This window comes from Chiloscyllium plagiosum, unplaced genomic scaffold, assembly GCF_037043375.1.
Source record: "Chiloscyllium plagiosum isolate Xiang-an unplaced genomic scaffold, Cpla_swu_hap1 HiC_scaffold_6, whole genome shotgun sequence".
Taxonomy (NCBI): Eukaryota; Metazoa; Chordata; class Chondrichthyes; order Orectolobiformes; family Hemiscylliidae; genus Chiloscyllium; species Chiloscyllium plagiosum.
Window position 1 is genome coordinate 128,584,630 of NW_028270144.1, and position 20,580 is coordinate 128,605,209.

Here is a 20,580-nt window from a genome sequence, read left to right on the forward strand (position 1 = left end):
GCGAGGAAAATTCAATAATTATTATGTTTACACTGCATCATTTGTATAAACTTCTTTCTATCCAAATGCAACTTGCCTGCCCTCAAGCCATTCAGAATTGTTACTAATTACAGACTACAAACATCAAAAAATTCTAGTGTCACTTAAACAGCAATTGAAATTCCCTCATCCAAAGCACAGCAGATTGGGGTTGGAGGAGAAAACACAAACAGAAGCTTGAGAAGCATTAACGATGCAGGAAACAAACTATTGCCTCTGAAGGGGAATACAGAAAGAGCAGACACTGGAGTTATTGAACAAGACATATTAGGAATCAGCTTGAAACAGTGAGAGAACAATTGGAACACTTTCCTCCTGTCTCCCCCCCCCCCTCCCAAAAAAAAGGTTGCAGATGCTCGACATGCATGAATCAAGATTATTAGATAAAGGTATGGACAGTGAAGGATCATTAGGGTATAGAGTAGCCATGATTGATTTAATGTCAAAACAGTTTTGAGATACTTAACACCTTCTTTCTGTAGTTAAACCTGAATAGCAAGATGATGCATTCCATCAGCTGGACTCAGTCAACCTCAGAAAGCTGCTCCTGTCCTGGGATTGTACAATGGGGACAGTGTAATGACAGCTTTACTCTGCATCTAGCCCTGTGCTGTCCCTGTCCTGGGAATGTGTGATGGGAATGTTACATCACACAGCAAACATTTATTACACTGTTCACTACAGTAATCTTCAAGAAATAGAACTGCTTTAGTACACTTAGACCCAAAGATTACCCAAATCATCCAGCACAATAGTGCACTTGTCCTTACTCTTATCATGTGTAAATGTATTCCAGTCTTCCTGTGGATCCTTGGATTTCTTCTGCACCACCAGCTTTCCTCCCTCCACATCCACACTGAGTAAATATTTCTGTGATTTACCAATCTTTGTTAAATCAGTCAGGTTCACATCCAGTTTCACCTGAGGAACAAAAAAAAAGTGTTTGATGATTGTATCAATTACAACTGATGTTATTGTAGCTTTTTTCATTCATCCTTTACATATCAGCTTTACTTTAGTGGGGACATGAGTCAAATGGTCATGGATTCAAATCCCACTCTGCAGACCGGAGTACCTAACTCAGGCTTACACTCCCAGTGTAGTACTGAAGGAATACCGGACTGCCAGAGATGCCAATTCTTTGATAACATTTCTGCCCTCTTAGGTAGTAGCAAATTTCATAGGCATTATTTCAAAGAAGAATCACTGGAGTTCTCCCTTTTCTAGGGCAATACGTATCAACAGACATGACTAAAACCAAATGTTCTGGTCATTATCTCATTGTTCCACTACAAACAGTTGTCAATTTCCTGCATTGCAGCACTGACTATACTTCAAATACAATTCATTAGCCCTGAAGTGCATTGGAAAGCCCAAGGCTGTGACAAGTGCTATATTAACACGCATTTGTTTTTATATCTGCAAGCTTGTTTGCTTTATTTCACACTGTAGACACACTATCACCCGGTTAGTTTCCAGAGATGCGAAATGAAAACTCTGAGCAATAACAGGAAGTCAAGCATATGAAGTCCACACTTGCTCTTCCACCTCTGACCAGTAGTGAGATAAGCTGCCATTATCATTTTCCTAAACTTCTCACTGCAAAGAATTTAAATTAATCAATAGAAATTAATCTTGTCTGTTTGCTATGCTGAATTCTGTTCCTCAGCTGAAGGTATATGATAACAACCAGCTCTATACGGAGACACCTTGGTCACCCAACACATAACCCACTTCTGAAAGCATTTTACATAGACAGAGGTCATATTCAGATCACCATGTTTGTATCAGCTCTTCGAATTACCCAAGTCTCTCATTCCCTTGGGCTTTTGTCCTCGCACCAATCCTTACCTTACTGCTCCTTTTCTTTTTAATACTTAGCATTGTACCTGCCTTCCACTGCCCTTTCAGGAAGTAGATCCTGATCATAGTTTGCTTGCTACATGCAAAAGAGATTATCTTACCTCCCCTCAGATGCTTTTGGCAATTATCTTCAATCCACACCAGAGACATATCAATTCCCATTCCCCCCAACCCACTGCAATTCAGTCCTTCAAATCTGCCTCACCATTCCATAGAATCGTGGCTGATCTGCCCCAGGCCTCAGGTACCCTTTGTGCCATCTCAGCATCGTTGCCAACTCCCCTAAATCTCAGAAATCTAGGACCAGGGGTCACAGTCTCAGGGTACAAGGTTGATCATTTAGGATTGAGATGAAGAAGCATTCTTTCACTCCAAGGGGATAGTGAACCATTGGAATTCCCAACCACTGAAGACATAGTGGGCCAGTCACTGAATATATTCACTGTGGAAAAGGATATGGAAGATATTGACTGTAGGGAAATAGATGGTGACATCTTGCGAAGTGTCCATATTACAGAGGAGGAAGTGCTGGATGTCTTGAAACGGGTAAAGGTGGATAAATTCCCAGGGCCTGATCAGGTGTACCCTAGAACTCTTTGGGAAGCGAGAGAAGTGACTGCTGGGCTTCTTGCTGAGATATTTGCATCATCGATAGTCACAGGTGAGGTGCTGGAAGACTGGAGGTTGGCTAACGTGGTACCACTGTTTAAGAAGGGTGGTAAGGACAAGCCAGGGAACTATAGACCAGTGAGCCTGACGTCGGTGGTGGGCAATATGTTGGATGGGAATCCTGAGGGACAGGATGTACATGTATTTGGAAAGGCAAGGACTGATTAGGGATAGTCAACATGGATTCGTGCATGGGAAATCATGTCTCACAAACTTGATTGAGTTTTTTGAAGTAACAAAGAGGATTGATGAGGGTAGAGCGGTAGATGTGATCTATTTGGACTTCAGTAAGGCCTTCGACAAAATTCCCCATGGGAGACTGATTAGCAAGGTTAGGTCTCACAAATACAGGGAGAACTAGCCATTTGGATACAGAACTGGCTCAAAGGTAGAAGACAGAGGGTGGTGGTGGAGGGTTGTTTTTCAAACTGGAGGCCTGTGACCAGTGCAGTGCCACAGGATTGGTGCTGGGTCCACTACTTTTCATCATTTACGTAAATGATTTGGATGTGAGCATAAGAGGTACAGTTAGTAAGTTTGCAAATGACACCAAAATTGGAGGTGCAGTGGACAGCGAAGAGGGTTTCCTCAGATTACACCAGGATCTTGACCAGATGAGCCAATGGGCTGAGAAGTGGCACATAGAGTTTAATACAGATAAATACGAGGTGCTGCATTTTGGGAAAGCAAATCTTAGTAGGACTTATACACTTAATGGGAAGGTCCTAGGGAGTGTTGCTGAACAAAGAGATCTTGGAGTGCAGGTTCATAGCTCCTTGAAAGTGGAGTCGCAGGTAGATAGGATAGTGAAGGCGGCATTTGGTATGCTTTCCTTTATTGATCAGAGTATCAAGTACAGCATTTGGGAGGTTATGTTGCAGCTGTACAGGACATTGGTTAGGCCACTGTTGGAATATTACCTGCAATTCTGGTCTCCTTCCTATCGGAAACACATTGTGAAACTTGAAAAGGTTCAGAAACGATTTACAATAGGCAAAGTCTTATCCCTGGGGTGGGGGAGTCCAGAACTAAAGGACATAGGTTTAGGGTGAGAAGGAAAAGATATAAAAGAGACCTAAGGGGCAACATTTTCACACAGAAGGTGGTACGCATTTGGAATGAACTGCCAGAAGAAGTGGTGGAGGCTGGTACAATTGCAACATTTAAGAGACATTTGGATGGTATATGAATAGGAAGGGTTTGGAGGGATATGGGCCAGGTGCTGGCAGGTGGGACTAGATTGGGTTGGGATACCCGGTCGGCATGGACGGGTTGGACCGAAGGGTCTGTTTCCATGCTGTACATCTCTATGACAAGTCTTTGTACTTTAGAGGCATCAAGGGGTATGGGAAGGAAACAGGAATTTGATATTGAGGATCAGCCACAATCATACCGAATAAGGAGCAGGCCCGAATTACCTACTCCTGCTCTTAGTTTCGCTACTTCTATTTGTATCCACTCAAGACAAAGTCTCACCATTTGGAGCATCTCTATGAAAATGCATCTTCACCCTACCTGTTCTTAATAAAAACAGCTCTGGACTATCAATATAACTAAAATCTCTCATTTGAATCACAAAGCTACCAATTTTAACAAAATATCCTGGAAATGGATACTGCTAGACCCGTTGAGCACTGCTTTCTCTACCAGATTTCCAGCATCCGCAGAATTTTACTTTGTCACTCAATCTGGTGAATTAAAAGCTTGACAGATATCATGCCAACAAATATAGCAGATCTCCGCACTCTACAATGCTTTGACAGCTTTCTCAAAGTGTACTGCCCAGTATTGGACAAAGTATACTACCTGATTCATTACCATGTTAAACAATCCTGTAAATTTCTCATCAGACCAAATTATATTTCTGCAGGATGGGGAATTAGCACTGGCTATCCCAGGGGTGAAAGGCACGTCAGCTTCCAAGTAAAGGCAGATCATTACCTCAAATGCTTGCACTGGAATACTCTTCGCCTTGCGAGGTGCTGTGTGAGAAAACATCGAAGACTGCGATGTGAAGCTGGGGCAGGAACTCATCTCCTGTAGTGCTTTCAATGCCTGAAGATTATAAAGTCAGTGCACACAAGATTGGCATACTTCACACTTTTATTTAATGCTGATAACTTTAAGGGCTTGAAAAAGGTTCACAATGAATCTGAAGGAAATTAGCAAATTAAATAAAGAGTGAAATATGGGTTTTAAAAATCAGTCAGCAAGAGCACTTCTACCTATCATGGCAGAGTGTGACATCAGAAACAAAGTTTTTTTTAGTGACTCTTTTGATTAGCTACAGGATTTAAATCAGGAGATGTTATTACAGCTGAATATAAGTCAAGAAATTAATCTATAAAGTGTTTAAATCCTAATGAATTAAAGAAAAGTCAGAAATGGCTGGGCAGGCAATGTGTTGCAGCTGTAAAAGGGTGGGGGAGCTCAAAAATAGGGACATATTTTTAAGATGAGAGGAGAAAAATATAAAAAGAACACAAGGAGCAACTTTTGTTTTACACAGCGTGGTTTGTACGTGGAATGAACTGCTAGAGAAAGTGGTAGATACTGGTACAGGTGCAATGTTTAAAAGACATTTGAATAAGTACTGAATAGGAAAGGTTTGGAGGGATATGGGCCAAACATCAGGCAGGTGGGACTAAATTAGTTTGAGAACATGGTCAGCGCAGGTTAGTTCTCTATCCTGTATGACTGCTGGGGAGGGGGTGTACAATACATGGTCACTATGCTTCAGGAGGCAGCTACAGGCCGAAGATTAGTTAAAAATTTGGTCTGTGATCAATAATGAGAGGGTAATGACAGAGAGGGACAGGTATGGGAATTCATATTTAGCTCTTACGGAGCCTCAGCCAGTACCAATGTTCAAGGTACAAGGTTCTTGCTCTATGTTTGGATGAAGATGCTGGATTAGTGGTGCTGGAAGAGCACAGCAGTTCAGGAAGCATCCGAGGAGCAGTAAAATCGACGTTTCGGGCAAAAGCCCTTCATCAGGAATAAAGGCAGAGAGCCTGAAGCGTGGAGAGATAAGCTAGAGGAGGGTGGGGGTGGGGAGAAAGTAGCATAGAGTACAATAGGTGAGTGGGGGAGGGGATGAAGGTGATAGGTCAGGGAGGAGAGGGTGGAGTGGATAGGTGGAAAAGGAGATAGGCAGGTAGGACAAGTCATGGGGACAGTGCTGAGCTGGAAGTTTGGAACTAGGGTGAGGTGGGGGAATGGGAAATGAGGAAACTGTTGAAGTCCACATTGATGCCCTGGGGTTGAAGTGTTCCGAGGCAGAAGATGAGGCGTTCTTCCTCCAGGCATCGGGTGTGAGGGAATGGCGGTGAAGGAGGCCCAGGACCTCCATGTCCTCGGCAGAGTGGGAGGGGGAATTGAAATGTTGGGCCACAGGGCGGTGTGGTTGCTTGGTCCGGGTGTCCCGGAGATGTTCCCTAAAGCTCTCTGCTAGGAGGCGCCCAGTCTCCCCAATGTACAGGAGACCGCATCAGGAGCAACGGATACAATAAATGATATTAGTGGATGTGCAGGTAAAACTTTGATGGACGTGGAAGGCTCCTTTAGAGCCTTGGATAGAGGTGAGGGAGGTGGTGTGGGCGCAGGTTTTGCAGTTCCTGCGGTGGCAGGGGAAGGTGCCAGGAGGGGGGGGGTTGTAGGGGGGCGTGGACCTGACCAGGTAGTCATGGAGGGAACAGTCTTTGCGGAAGGCAGCAGAAAGGGGTGGGCTGGGAAATATATCCCTGGTGGTGGGGTCTTTTTGGAGGTGGCAGAAATGTCGGCTGATGATTTGGTTTATGCGAAGGTTGGTAGGGTGGAAGGTGAGCACCAGGAGCTTTCTGTCCTTGTTATGGTTGGAGGGGTGGGGTCTGAGGGTGGAGGTGCGGGATGTGGACGAGATGCGTTGGAGGGCATCTTTAACCACGTGGGAAGCGAAATTGTGGTCTCTAAAGGAGGCCATCTGGTGTGTTCTGTGGTGGAACTGGTCCTCCTGGGAGCAGATACGGCAGAGGCGGAAGAATTGGGAATACGGGATGGCATTTTTGCAAGAGGTAGGGTGGGAAGAGGTGTAATCCAGGTAGCTGTGGGAGTCGGTGGGTTTGTAAAAAATGTCAGTATCAAGTCAGTCGTCACTAATGGAGATGGAGAGGTCCAGCAAGGGGAGGGAGGTGGTCAGAGATGGTCCAGGTAAATTTAAGGTCAGGGTGGAATGTGTTGAAGTTGATGAATTGCTCAACCTCCCGACGGGAGTACGAGGTGGCGCCAATGCAGTCATCAATGTAGCGGAGGAAGAGGTGGGGAGTGGTGCCGGTGTAATTATGGAAGATTGACTGTTCTATGTAGCCAAAGAGACAGGCATAGCTGGGGCTCATACGTGGCTACCACCCTTTGGATGATGAAGATGCAGACTTCAGAAAGGATGAGCAAACAGGATACAGAGTGATAGTGCAAAGTGCTGTTCAAGTGAGCATAGTTATAGGGGATTCTAATATTAAGGGATTGGATTCTGATCTCCGCAAAGACAGTCTCAAAGGCTGCGTTGCCTACTTGACACCAAGCTCAGGACATCCTTTCTAGGCTAGAAAGAAATGAGGAGGAGGGGGGAGAGAATCTAATTTTTGTAGTCCATGTAGGTACAAATAACATTGGTAGGACTAAGAATGAGATTTATTGAGGGATTGCGAGCAGCTTGGAGCCAAATTTTAAAGCAGAAACACAAAGGTAATGATTTCCGGATTACTACCTGAGCCAAGTGTAAATGGTCACAGGATTAAAAAGTTTCAAGGGGCAAATGTGTGGCTCGAAGATTGGCATGGGAAAAATGGATTCTGATCCCTAGGCACTAGGTACCAGCACTGAAGAAAAACCTGATCATAGGAACATGCTTCATTTGAACATGCTTCATTTGAACTACAGTAGGACCAGTGTACTGGTGAATCTTATAATTGGGGTTGTAGACAGGAATTTCCTGAATGGAGAAAGGGGTTCAATTGAAGGGAAATTTAAAAACTAAACCAAAATGAGAAATACAGGGCAGTGAAGAGGTAAATGATAATCAAAGTGTGGCATAAACGGATCATGTTAGGTAATGTCAAAACCTTGCTTTGTTATTTGTGTTAAGGTTCAGGTGAGTTTCAAGATAAGGTTCTATTGTTCAAATATAGTTTCTTCATCATACAAACTTAAGTCCTTGTATGATGGTAAATTTGCGACCTTTTGTGAATATGTTTCAGTGACTAACCACAATGGTAACTGACTGAAAAATTAAACATATGATCTATCAAGCCAAGTTTCATTCTGAGGCCTGACTTATCTGGTATTATCAGCTGGGATCATAATTACATCATGGTATATATTAATGGTCTGGACCCTGAGGATCATTTGCAGATATGAAACTTGGAAGTGTTGTCAAGTATTAGGAAGATAGTGGTGAACTTCAAAAGGACAAAGATAGATTGGTGCAATGTGCAGACAAGGGGCAAATGAAATTTAATTCAGAGAAGTATGAGATGATGCACTTCGGTGGGAAGAAAATGGAGATACCATAAAAATTATACCTCTGAAAGGTCTGCAGGTGCAGAAAGATCTGGGTGCATTTGTGCATCAAAGGCAGCAGGTGAGGGTGATTAATCAAACCAATAGCATCCTGAGCTTGATCAAAGGTACAGATTACCAAATCAATTAAGTTATTTTAAGCATGTATAAAACATGGGTTTGACCTCAGCAGATACAATTGGTCAGTGGCATCCTTTTCTGCTGCAGCCATTCTCTCGTCTACATGAAACTGAGGCCCTCTCATTCCTGGTACCATCGAGTAAATCTCCTATGAACACTGCCGAAGTCATTCTTGCTCAAGTGCAAAAGGGACAGCGCACAACTAACCAACCCCAACCCTAATTAGTGTTTTTTTATGGTTTAACAGTTTTGTGCTTTCAACTTCATGCTTCTATTTATAAAGCTAATGACAACTTTATGCATTTTTAAAAAATAACACCCTTCTCAACTTGCCCAGCCACCTTCAGAGGTTTGTATATACTCTGCTTATGTACCCTCTTTGAAAATGTATAACATACTTTTTATCTCTCATTCTGACTAAGTTACTTGTTTTTCACATTCTGCATTAGATTCTATTTTCATACTTCTGCCCATTTCATCAGATTATATTCATCCAGAATCTGTAATAATCATCTTTATTTTCACAAATGACAATGTTTTCAGCTGCATATTTTGATATTATTTCCTATCTGCTCAAGTACAGGTTATTAATATATATCATAAATTGCAGTTGTCTCAGTACTAACCCCTGGGGATATCACTCTACACTTTCCTCCAGTCTAGAAAGATGTTTATCACTGCTCTCCGTTCCTTAGCCAAATTTATTTGCACACATCATGCCATGGGCTTTAGTTAGTATCTTTAATTAGTCCAACTAATTCATTAATATTCTTTCAGAGGGGACCCTAACAACCTCACTTCGTCTGCACTGACCTATGATTCCAGTCACACAACAAATGCAGACAGCCCTTAACATCCCCTCCAAATGACATAGCAATGTATCTAACAAAAGGTTCAACAATACTTATTGAATGGCAACTCCAGCAATAATAACCAGTCTTGTGAAAATAAATCTAAAATAAATAATCATCAAGTAACACATTGCAATTAACAGGAGAAACTCCCAACAATTACATCCTGTTTTATTCATCCATCCAAAGATCATGAAGCCTGACTTCCTCCTCTTCCTCCCCAGGGGAAAGCCATAGTGGTCAGGTCTCTGGCACTGAATCTGGCTCTGTGGCTCAGGAGAGAAAAGGGGAGAACAGAAAAGCGCTAGTGGTAGGAGATTCAACAGTAAGAGGAACGGGCAGGAGATTCTGTGGTCGCGAATGAGACTCCCAGAAGCTATGTTGCCTTTCAGGTGCCAGGGTCCAGGATGTCTCTGATCGAGTATACCAGGTTCTGGAGGGGAAGAGTGAGCAGTCAGAAGTTGTGGTGCACATTGGTTCACCAATGACACAGCCAGGAAAAGGAATGAGAATCTAAAAAAGTGATTTCAGAGAGTTCGGTTAGAAGCTAAAAAGCAGGAAGTACAGAATAGTAATTTCAGTATTACTACTGGTGTCACTTGCTAGTGAGGTGAAGAACAGGGAGTGAGTGCAGCTAAACATGTGGCTATGGGGCTGGTGCAGGAGGAAGGTCTTTACATATGTAGATCATTGGGGTACCTTCTGGGCAAGGTGGGACCTGTGCATGAAGGGAGCGTTGCACTTATACTGGAGGGGCACCAATGTCCTGGGACGGAGATTTGCTAGTGCACTTTGGGAGGGTTTAAACTAGTTTGGCAGGGGGGTGGGACCCAGAGCTACAGATCGGAGGAGAGGGTAGTTGTTGGATGGGCAGAAATGGAATGCAGAGAGTCTGTCACGAAGGATACAAAATTGACAGGGCAAAGGGATGGATGAAAATGTGTCTGTTTCAGTGCAATGAGTGTCAGGAATAAGTGTGATGAGCTTAGAGCATGGATCAGTACTTGGAACTATGTTGTTGTAGCTATAACGGAGACATGGATTCCACAGGGGCAGGAACGGTTGCTACATGTTTTAGGGTTTAGATCTTTTAAAAAGAACAGGGACGGGTAAGAGAGAAGGGGAAGTAGCACTGTTAATCAGAGAGTGCATCAGATTTGCAGGAAAAGAGGCTGTTGAAGAGGGTTTGTCTACCGAGTATGGGTGGAAGTCAGTAACAGGAAAGGATAAGTCTCTTTATTGGGTATTTTCTATAGAACCCCCAATAGCAGCAGAGAGATGAAAGAACAGATTGAACAGCAGATCTTGCAACGGTGCAGATGTAACAGACATGTTGTTATAGGTGATTTCAACTTCCCCAATATTGATTGGAACCTCCTCAGTGCAGATGGCCTGGATGGAGCCGATTTTGTGAGGTGTGTTCAGGAGGATTCCTTACTAAATATATAGATAGGCTGACGAGGGGGTAGATAATATTGGATTTGGAGATAGGCAACGAGCCAGGTCAGGTGTCAGATCTCTCGGTAGGACAGCATTTCAGTGACAGTGACCACAACTACTTCACCTTTACCATAGCCATGGAGGGGGATAAGAGCATACAATATGGGAAGGTATTTAATTGGGGGAGGAGAAATTATACTGCTATTAGACAGGGGCTGTGGAGTATAAGTTGGGAACAATTGTTCTATGGGAAAGGCACAACAGAAACGTGGAGGCTGTTTAAGGAGCACTTGTTGAGAATATTGAATAACTTCGTCCCACTGAGACAGGCAAGGAATGGTAAGGTGAAGGAGCCTTGGATGATGAGAGCAGAGGAGTTTCTCATCAAAAGGAAGGAAGCTTACTTAAGGTTGAGGAAGCAAGGATCTGGCACAGCATTAGAGGATAAGAGGATAGCTAGGAAAGAACTCAAAAATGGACTGAGGAGAGCTAAAAGGGGGCATGAAAAAACCTTGGCAGGAACGATTAGGGAAAACCCAAAGGCATTCCATACATGCGTGAGGAATCAGAAAATGATCAGAGAGAGAGAGGGTAGGGCTGACCAGGGATAGTGGAGGGAACTTGTACCTAGAGTCTAAAGAGGTAGGGGAGGCCCTGAATGAGTATTTTTGCTTCAGTATTCACCAGAGAGAGGGACTTTGTTGATAGTGAGAACACCATGGAGCAGGTTAATAGACTTGAACAGATAGATGCTAAGGAAGTGGATGTGCTGGAAATTCTGGGAAGCATCAAGGTAGATAAGTCCCCAGGGCCAGACCAGATATATCCAAGGTTACTACGGGAAGCAAATAGTGAGATTCTACGTCTCTGATGATGATCTTTGCCACCTCACTCTCCATTGGAGTAGATTAGATTAGATTACTTACAGGCCCTTCGGCCCAACAAGTCCACACCGACCCTCCGAAGAGAAACCCACCCAGACCCATTCCCCTACATTTACCTAACACTACGGGCAATTTAGCATGGCCAATTCACCTAACCTGCATATTTTTGGACTGTGGGAGGAAACCAGAGCACCCGGAGGAAACCCATGCAGACACTGGGAGAATGTGCAAACTCCACACAGACAGTCGCCTGAGGTGGGAATTGAACCTGGGTCTCTGGCGCTGTGAGGCAGCAGTGCTAACCACTGTACCACCGTGCTGCCCACCAGTAGTACCGGATAGTTGGAAAGAGGTGAATGTTGTTCCTCTGTTCAAGAAAGGGAATAGGGAAATCTCTGGGAATTACTGACCTGTCAGTCTTACGTCTGTGGTTTAAAAAAAAAGGTACTGGAAAGGATTCTCAGAGATAGGATTTTTGACCATTTGTAAACATGTAGTTTAATTAAAGATAGCCAGTATGGCTTTGAGGGGGGCAGGTCATGCCTCACAAGCCATACTGAATTCTTTGAAGACATGATGAGATACGTTGAAGAAGGTTGAGCAGTGGATGTGGTGTATATGGATTTCAGTAAAGCATTTGATCAAGTTCCCCACAGTAGGCTCATTCAAAAAGTTAGGAGGTATGGAATACCGGGAATGTTAGCTGTCTGACTTCAGAATTGGCTGACCAAAAGAAGACAGGAAGTGTAGTGGATGGAATGTATTCCGCCTGGAGATCGGTGATTAGCAGAGTCCCGTAAGAATCTGTTCTTGGGCCTCTGCTCTTTGTAGTTTTTATAAATGACTTGGATGAAGAAGTGGGAGGGGAGGTTAGTAAGTTTGCCAATGACACAAAGGTCAGTGGTGTTGTAGATAGTATCAAGGGCTGATGCAGGCTACAATACGACATTGACAGGACGCAGAACTGGGCTGAGAAGTGGCAGATGGAGTTCAACGTGGACAAATGCGAAGTGATTCATTTTGGAAGCTCAAATTTGAATGCTGAAAACAGGGTGAAAGATAGGATTCTTGGCAGTGTGAAGAAACAGTGGGATCTTGGAGTCCATGTCCAAAGATCCCTCAAAATTGCCACCCAAGTTGATAGGGTTGTTAAGAAGGCTTTCATTAACGGGGGATTGAGTTTAAGAGCCGAGAGGCTTTGCTGCAGCTTAGACCACACTTGGAATATTGTGTCCAGTTCTGGTCGCCTCATTATACGAAGGATGTAGATGCTTTAGAGAGGGTGCAGAGGAGATTTACCAGGATGCTGCCTGGACTGGAGGGCTTGTCTTATGAAGAAAGGTTCAGTGAGCCCAGGCTTTTCACACTGGAGAGAAGGCAGCAGAGACGTGACTTGATCGAGGTGTACAAGGTAATGAAAGTAATAGAGTAGATAGCCAGAGACTTTTCCCCAGGGCAGAAAGGCTGTCGCAAGGGGTCACAATTTTTAAGGTGATGGGAGGAAGGTATAGGGGAGATGTCAGAGGTACGTTCTTTACTCAGAGTAGTGGGTGCGTGGAATGCACTGCCAGCGGTGGTAGATAAGTCAGATACATGAGGGACATTCAGTGACTGCTGGACAAGCAGATGGACAGCAGTAAATTGAGGGGTGTGTAGGTTAGGTTGATCTTAGATTAAGATAAATACTCGGCACAACATTGTGGGCCGAAGGGCCTATGCTGTACTATTCTATGATTCCTGCATGCCAGGGCTGCATGGTAAGTGCTAAAAGTTTTCCCACCAGCAATGTTAATATCATTGGTCTTACGTGGTCAGGTTTATCTGTGACCCCTGTTTCTGAACAAAGGTACAACATTCACAATCCTCCAGTGCTCTGGTACCATCCCAACTGGATCGAGTAATGCAGCTTCTTACTGGAATAGCCTTTCAACAGCATCACATACAGTAAAGGTTCAAGAATGCAGCTCACCACAACCTTCTCAAAGGCAACAAATTCTGCCCCAGCCGGAGATGCCCACGTGCCATGAAAGAAGAAAAGATACACAAGGAGGACTGTGTATCCTTTTTTGCTCAAAGAACTATGCATCTGAACCCCCAGGTCCCTATGTTCAACAACACTACCCAAGGCCCTTACCATTAAGTGTATAAATCCTGCCCTTGTACGCTTTACCAAACTAAAATACCTTGCATTTCTGACTACCAAGTTCATTATTTTTTACATTCCAAATTAAATTCCATGTTCACACGTGCACAATTTCTGGCCTTTCTTCCCTCTACAGCAAAGGCTGCATCTAGACTGGAAAAGCTTCCAGTGGTTTACTTTATTTTTTTATGGAGCATGGGCTTCGCAGGTAAAGCCATTTGTTGCCCAACGACAACTGCATTTGAACAGAGTTGTTTACTGGACCATTTCAGAGGGCGATTGTGTGTTAATCACATCATTGTAGGTCTGAAGTCCCAGATCAGGTAGGGACAGAAGATTTCCTTCCCAAAAAGGACATTTGAACCCAAGAATGAGCCTGGCAAATTTCATTTCTGGTCCAGTAACAATTCAACTTCACCATCTTCCTACACGCCACCTTATTAATCACCACCCAATGACTGATTTTCTATCCTAATCATAAAACCATAACACTTTGGAAGAGAGGTAGGCCATTCAGCCCATCAAACCTGCCTCAACAGTCCTCTGTGGTAAAGAATTCCACAAATTCGTTATCCCCAGAGAGGAAATTCCTCATCTCCATTTCAAATGTGCAACTACTCAGAAATCATGCTCTGAGATTGTGACTCTGAGAAAAGTGATGTGATTGAAGGCAGATAAATCCCAGGGCCTGATAATCTACATCTCAGAGTACTTAAGGAAGTGGCTCTAGAAATAGTGAATGCATTGATGGTCATTGTTCAGGATTCTTTAGACTCTGCAACAGTCCTTGCAATTGGAGGGTAGCTAATGTCACTCCAATATTCAAAAAAAGATGTAGAGAGAAACCAGGGAATTATAGACCAGTAAGCCTAATATCGGTAATGGGGAAAATTCACAAATTCATTATCAAGGACCTTAGAGCGGAGGATTTAGAAAGCAGTGGCAGGATCACCCGGAGCCAGCATGGATTTATGAAGGGAAAATCATGTTTGACAAATCCATTGAAATTCTACAAAGATGTAACAAGTAGAGTTGACAAGGATTAGCCAGTCGATGTGATATATTGGACTTTCAGAAAGCATTTGACAAAGTTCCGCATAAGAAATTATTGTGCAAAATTAAAGCACACAATTGGGAAGAGTATGGAGATGGATAGAAAACTGGTCCTTTTCAGATTAGCAGACAGTAACTAGTGGGATGCCATGGGGATCAGTGCTGGGACTCCAGTTATTCACGATACATATTAATGATTGGAATGAGGGAACAAAAGGTAACATCTCAAATTTGCAGATGATATCAAATTGGTTGGGAGAGTGAACTGTGATGAGGATGCAGAGTTCCTTCAGCATGATCTGGGCAGGTTGGGTGAGTGGGCAAATCAATAACAGATGCAGTATAGATTGAACAGTATAAATGTGATGTTGGAGGCAAAAACAAGGCGGCAGATTACTACCTGAATGGCTGTAAATTGAGAGACTTGGGGACTGTGCAGCATGACTTGGGTATCTTTGTGCACCAGTCGCAGAAGGTAAGCATGCAGGCGCAGCAGGTGGTCAAGAAGGCAAATGGTATGTTGGCCTTCATTGAGAGAGGTTTTGAGTACAGAAGCAGAGATGTGTTGTAGTTATCAGGGTCATGGTGAGGCTACTCCTAGAATATTGTGTGCAGTTTTGGTCTCCTTTTCTGAGGGAGGATGCTCTTGCTCTCGAGGAAGTGCATCAAAGGTTTACCAGGCTGACTCTGGAGATGGTGGGACTGATATATGGGGAGAGATTGACTAGGTTAGGACTGTTTTCGCTGGCGCTCAGACAAATGGGGGTTGGGGGTGGGTGGGGGAGTAGAGTGGATCTCTTAGAGACTTATTAAAATTCTAACAGGACTAGACAGGGTAGATGCAAGGAGGATGTTCCTGATGGTGGGTGCGTATAGAACCAGGGGTTACAGTCTGAGGATTCGGGGTATGCCACTTAGGATGGAGATAAGGAGACAATTCTCCACCCAAAGGGTTGCGAGCCTGTGGAATTCATTACCAAAGGAAGTATTTGATGCCAAAGCATGGAATGTATTCAAGAGGCAGCTAGATATAACACGTGGGGTGATTAGGATCAAAGGTTATGGAGAGAAAGCAGGATTAGGCTATTGAGTTGCACAATTAGCCTTGATCATGAATCAAAGGGCTGAATGGCCTTTCCTGCTCCTATCTTCTATATTTCTGTTCCCTCTGATCCTAGCCTCTCTTGCAAGGGGCAACAACCCTATCAAGACCCCTATGAATCTGATGTTTCAATAAGATCTCCTTTCAATCTTCTAAACTCTAATGGGTACTAGCCCTACCTCCTTAAACACTCCAAGAATATCTTTTCATACCCAGGATCAACCTAGAGAACCTTCTCTGGACTGTCTCCAATGCCAGTAGATCTTTCCTTACTTTATGGACTCAAAACTGTTCACAGCATTCCAGCTGTAGAATGACTAGTACCTTATAGAACTTTAACAAAACCTCCCTATTTTTATACTCCATCCCCAGTGAAATAAAGGTCACCAGTTCATTTGCCTTCCTTATTACCCACTGAACTTGGATGCTAGTGTTTTTACGATGCAGGATGAGGACTCCCAAATCCCTTAGGTTTCTGCAGTCTTTCTCCATTTTAATAAAATTCAGCTTCATTATTCTTCCTGTCAAAGTACATAATCTCACTTTTCCCCACATTATATTCCATCTGCCAAGTTTTTGATCACTCCCCTAACTTGTCTACATCTCTCTGCAGACTGCGTTACTCTCACCACTTGCCTTCCTCACATTTTTGCATTGCCTGCAAAACTGGCAATAGTATATTCACTTCCGTGATCAGAGTCATTCATATATATAGTGAATAATTGTGGCCCTTGTACTGATCCCTGTGGCACACCACTAGTTACAGACAGCAATCCCTTTACTTTCTATTAGTTAATCAATCCTTTCTCCTCTATTCAATATTTTAGTACTTAAGCTCACTATCATAGTTGCCCTGAAAGCAGAAGTGCTTTAAGATGGAAAGTGCTTTTTTGATCACTCAACCATGTCTACTGCATTCACAAAGTCTTTTCACATCTCTGTTTAAGTGCCCAACCAACTTCATCCTTCCTTTGCTAACTGCTTTATTATTTACAGCCATAGAGTCATTACAGCACAGGTGGTGGTCATTTGCGGCAGAGTTCTGCCAGCGCTCTGCAGAGCAGATAGTCTGTAGTCAATCTCATTCTCCTAGCTCCATCTAAATATAAAAGATATGGCAGCAGGATTTAAATTATCAATGACAGTGAGAAAATACAGGCTCTTAGGCTGATCAATGCCTATCATCCCCTTCAGATGGGCAAGTTCATGTACTATCTTCCTCAATCATCAGTAAAGCCTCACATAGGAAGGTTGACTCATTACATTTCTTACTTCCTCCTGTGAAAGATTAAAAACAACTTTGATAACTATTTTTGTGCTGATGAATAAGATAATACAACGAAGCATGTAATCATCGTATACAGCCACAATGTTAAATGTTAAAGCAGCGTGAGCAAATTATTTTGGGAGTAGACAGTGATAAATGAGCGAGAGAGCTTCTACTTACAAAGAAAAACATAACAGGCACAAACTATAAACTTCTTGGGTTGCAATAACAAAAACCATTCATTACATACACAAGGACAATGGCCCCTCACCTTGCGCTCCATAGACGACAGGAGGTCCTTCAGGACAGAAAGCTTCACAACTAGATTTTCCAACTCCTGATCGCCACCCTGACTGCTGGCCTGCAAAAAAAACACATGCCACTTCCATCAGCACAGCAAAACCTAGCTGAGGAAGAAAGAAACAATTGGGACTGCATCTAATATCAGAGAAAGACTGTCATACAGACTGATTGATTGTCTCCTCAGACAATAATGAACACGGTGAGTGTTGGGAAAGTGGAATTGGAGCCAACGATCAGCCACAATCACATTGAATTCACTGACAGAGTCGGTGGGCTAAATGGTCTATTCCTGCTCTCATGTTCCTTCATATGGAAATAAGAAACATAGAGATACCCATTTAAAGCTGAGGATGAGCTTTCATCTTTGGGTCCCATTAGTCTGTGCAATTCTGTTTTACAAAAAACAGGAGGTTATCTTTTATTCACTTAAGGACATTGGTGGCATTTATTTCCTGTCCATAATTGGCTTTGAGGTAGTGCTAAGCTGCCTTCTTAAAACATTTCAGTCTAAATGCTGTAGGTAAAGCCACAATGTCTTTAGTGAGGGAATTCCAGGATTTTGACCAATTGATATTGAAGGGATGGCAATATATTTCCAAATCAGGATAGTGAGTGGCTTGGAGAGGAACTTGCTGGAGGTGATCTTCCCATGTATCTGCTGTCCTTGTCCTTCTAGATGGAAGTGGTTGTGGCTGTTGAAGCAACTTTGGTGAATTTCTGCAATGCATCTTGTAGATGGCACAAACTGTTGCCACTGAGCATTGATGGTGGAAGGAGTGGATGTTTGTTGATGTGGTGCCAATCAAGTGGGCTGTTTTATCCTGGACGGTGCCAAGCTTAAATGCTTTTGCAGCTGCACCCATTCAAACAAGTGGGGAATATTCTATCACACTCCTGACTGGTGCCTGTAGACATTAGACAGGTTGTGAGGAGACAGGTGGTGAACTAATCACACCATATTCCTAGTTTCTAACCTGGTCTTGCAGCCACTGTATTTATGTGGCAAGTCCAGTTTCTGGTCAATAGTAACCCTCTCCCAAACGTTGATAGCGAGGGATTTGGTGATAGCTACATCTTTGTACGACAAGGGACGACGGTTAGGTTAGAATCATAGAACCCTACAGTGTGTGTGTGTGGGGGGGAGAGAGCCTATTGAGTCTGCACTGACCCGTCCAAAGAGCACCAACTCAGACCCACCCTTCCACCCCATCCCGGTAACCTCACATTTATCATGGCTAATTAACTTACCTTACACATTCTTGGACACCACTGACAATTCAACATAGCCAATCCACCTAATCTGCACATCACTAGACTGTGGGAAGAAACCGGAGCAGCCGATGGAAACCCATGCAAACAAAGGGAGAATGTGCAAACTCCACATAGACAGTTACCGAAGGCTGGAATCAAACCACAGTCCCTGACGAACTTCTGCAGATATGCCCTGCAGCTGAGATGACTGACCTCCAACAGCCACAAACATTTTGCTACGTACCAGGTATGATTCTCACCATCACACAGCTTGCCCCGATACCCACAGATTCCAGTTTTGCAAAGTTCCTTGATGCCACACTCGTTCAAATGTGGCCTTCAATGTCAGTGGCTATCACTCTCACTCAAATTGGCCTCCAGAGAGGTTACTATTGAGCAGATGCTGGTGCACAGCAGTGTCGATGAGACCTTCCATCACTTCACTGATGATTGAGAGTAGATTGATGGGGCAGTAATTGACCAGGTTGGATTTGTCCTGCTTTGTGTACACAGGACATACCTGGGCAATTTTCCACATTGTTGAGTGTACGCCAGTGTTGTAGCTGTACTAGAAGAACTTAACTGGAGGAGTGGCAGGTTCTTGAGCAGAAGTCTTCAGTACTATTACCAGAACATTGACAGGGACCAGTCTTTGCACTATCCAGTGCCTCCAAATGTTTCTTGATATCAAGTGGCATGAATTGAATTGGTGGAAGACTGGCATCTGTGACGCTGCAGGACCTCTGGAGGAGATTGAGATGGATCATCCACTTGGGACTTCTGGCTGAAGATTGCTGCTAATGTTTCGGCCAATATAATATTTATGATGTATTAAGATTTTTGATTAACGAGGGAGTTGAGGGGTATGGTATGGATAAGGGCATACAGCAAAATGGACATGAGACAAAAAAAGTCAGCCATAATCTTATAGAATAGTAGAGTAGGGCTGAATGGCCTAATCCTGTTCCTTAAGCTTGTGAATTTCACTCTTGCTGACCTCATTGACAGAAAACAAAATAAGACAAAACTATAGGTTTAACAATCAGAGAATTCATATCTTAAAATAGAAAACATCAGTACCTGCTGGATAAGCCGCGTCAGTAATGGAGAACTTTGTTGGTCAAATATCTTGGATAATATTTCCAGGCCAGCCAGGACTTTATCAACTTCACTGGAAGGAGAATAAAATCTTTAAACAATAGATGGGTGAGGTAAAACAATTAACTGTGGATATAGTAGGGTAATAATTACTTTCTGGGCTAACACAAGAAATAAAAACAGGAGTGGATTTGTCCCCTCAATTCTGCTGTGCCACTCAATGATGTGCCTCATGTCTTCAATTGTGCCAGATCATGAGGAGTAATCCATAAGGTGGTGGTCTAAAATTTGGAAACAGAACACTGTAAATCCTGTGTCATGGGTTCATAGTCCCAGGTGAACATATTGCTCCCATTAAGTCGTCAAACTTTGGTCCTATCAATGCTGCAGGATGTGGAGGCTGTCTTTCAAAACATAGCACTCTTGCATGTCAGTCAGAAAGCTGTGCCCTGAACCACCAGCTACTCCAGAGGCCTGTCCACAAGCATTTAGGTTGATGTTTAGTGCAAGAAAAGAATGCTACAGTGTTGGAGGAAATGTTAAGTCAAGATGCGTGTAAAAGGTCCTGTGTATTAGCCACAGGAGTGAGCCCTGGTGTTCTGGCCAAGATTTATTCTTCAGTCGATAGCACTACAAGGGATTATATAGTCAACTTATAAACTGCTAATTTTAGGAGCTTACACCTCAAATACCTATGTATTTTTTATAAAACTGCTGAGGATTTCTGCATCTATCACCCTGCCAACCACCAAGTTCCAGACCCTGGTGAAACCAAGACTCAAGTTCTCTCTAATCCTCCCAGATGTTTTAAACCTACACACTCTGGTCACTAACTCTGCTAATGGAAAAAATACTTGAATAATATTATATAGCCTATCCAATTTGTCTTGACAGCTAAAATTCTCCATGTATGGCAAATGTCACAAATTTCTTCTGCACTT

At 43.3% G+C, this 20,580-nt stretch overlaps 1 protein-coding gene across 1 annotated transcript in view; it reads right to left on the minus strand.

The window, feature by feature from the left end:
• Window positions 1-20,580, minus strand: part of inppl1a (inositol polyphosphate phosphatase-like 1a) — a 235,795-nt gene that overhangs the window by 88,266 nt on the left and 126,949 nt on the right. The window contains exons 6-9 of the mRNA XM_087988454.1: window positions 19,622-19,712; window positions 17,259-17,348; window positions 4,513-4,626; window positions 810-960 (exon numbers count right to left, since the gene is read on the minus strand). Of these exons, the coding sequence (XP_087844580.1) occupies window positions 810-960; window positions 4,513-4,626; window positions 17,259-17,348; window positions 19,622-19,712 (446 nt within the window). The remainder of the gene's footprint in view (window positions 1-809; window positions 961-4,512; window positions 4,627-17,258; window positions 17,349-19,621; window positions 19,713-20,580) is intronic.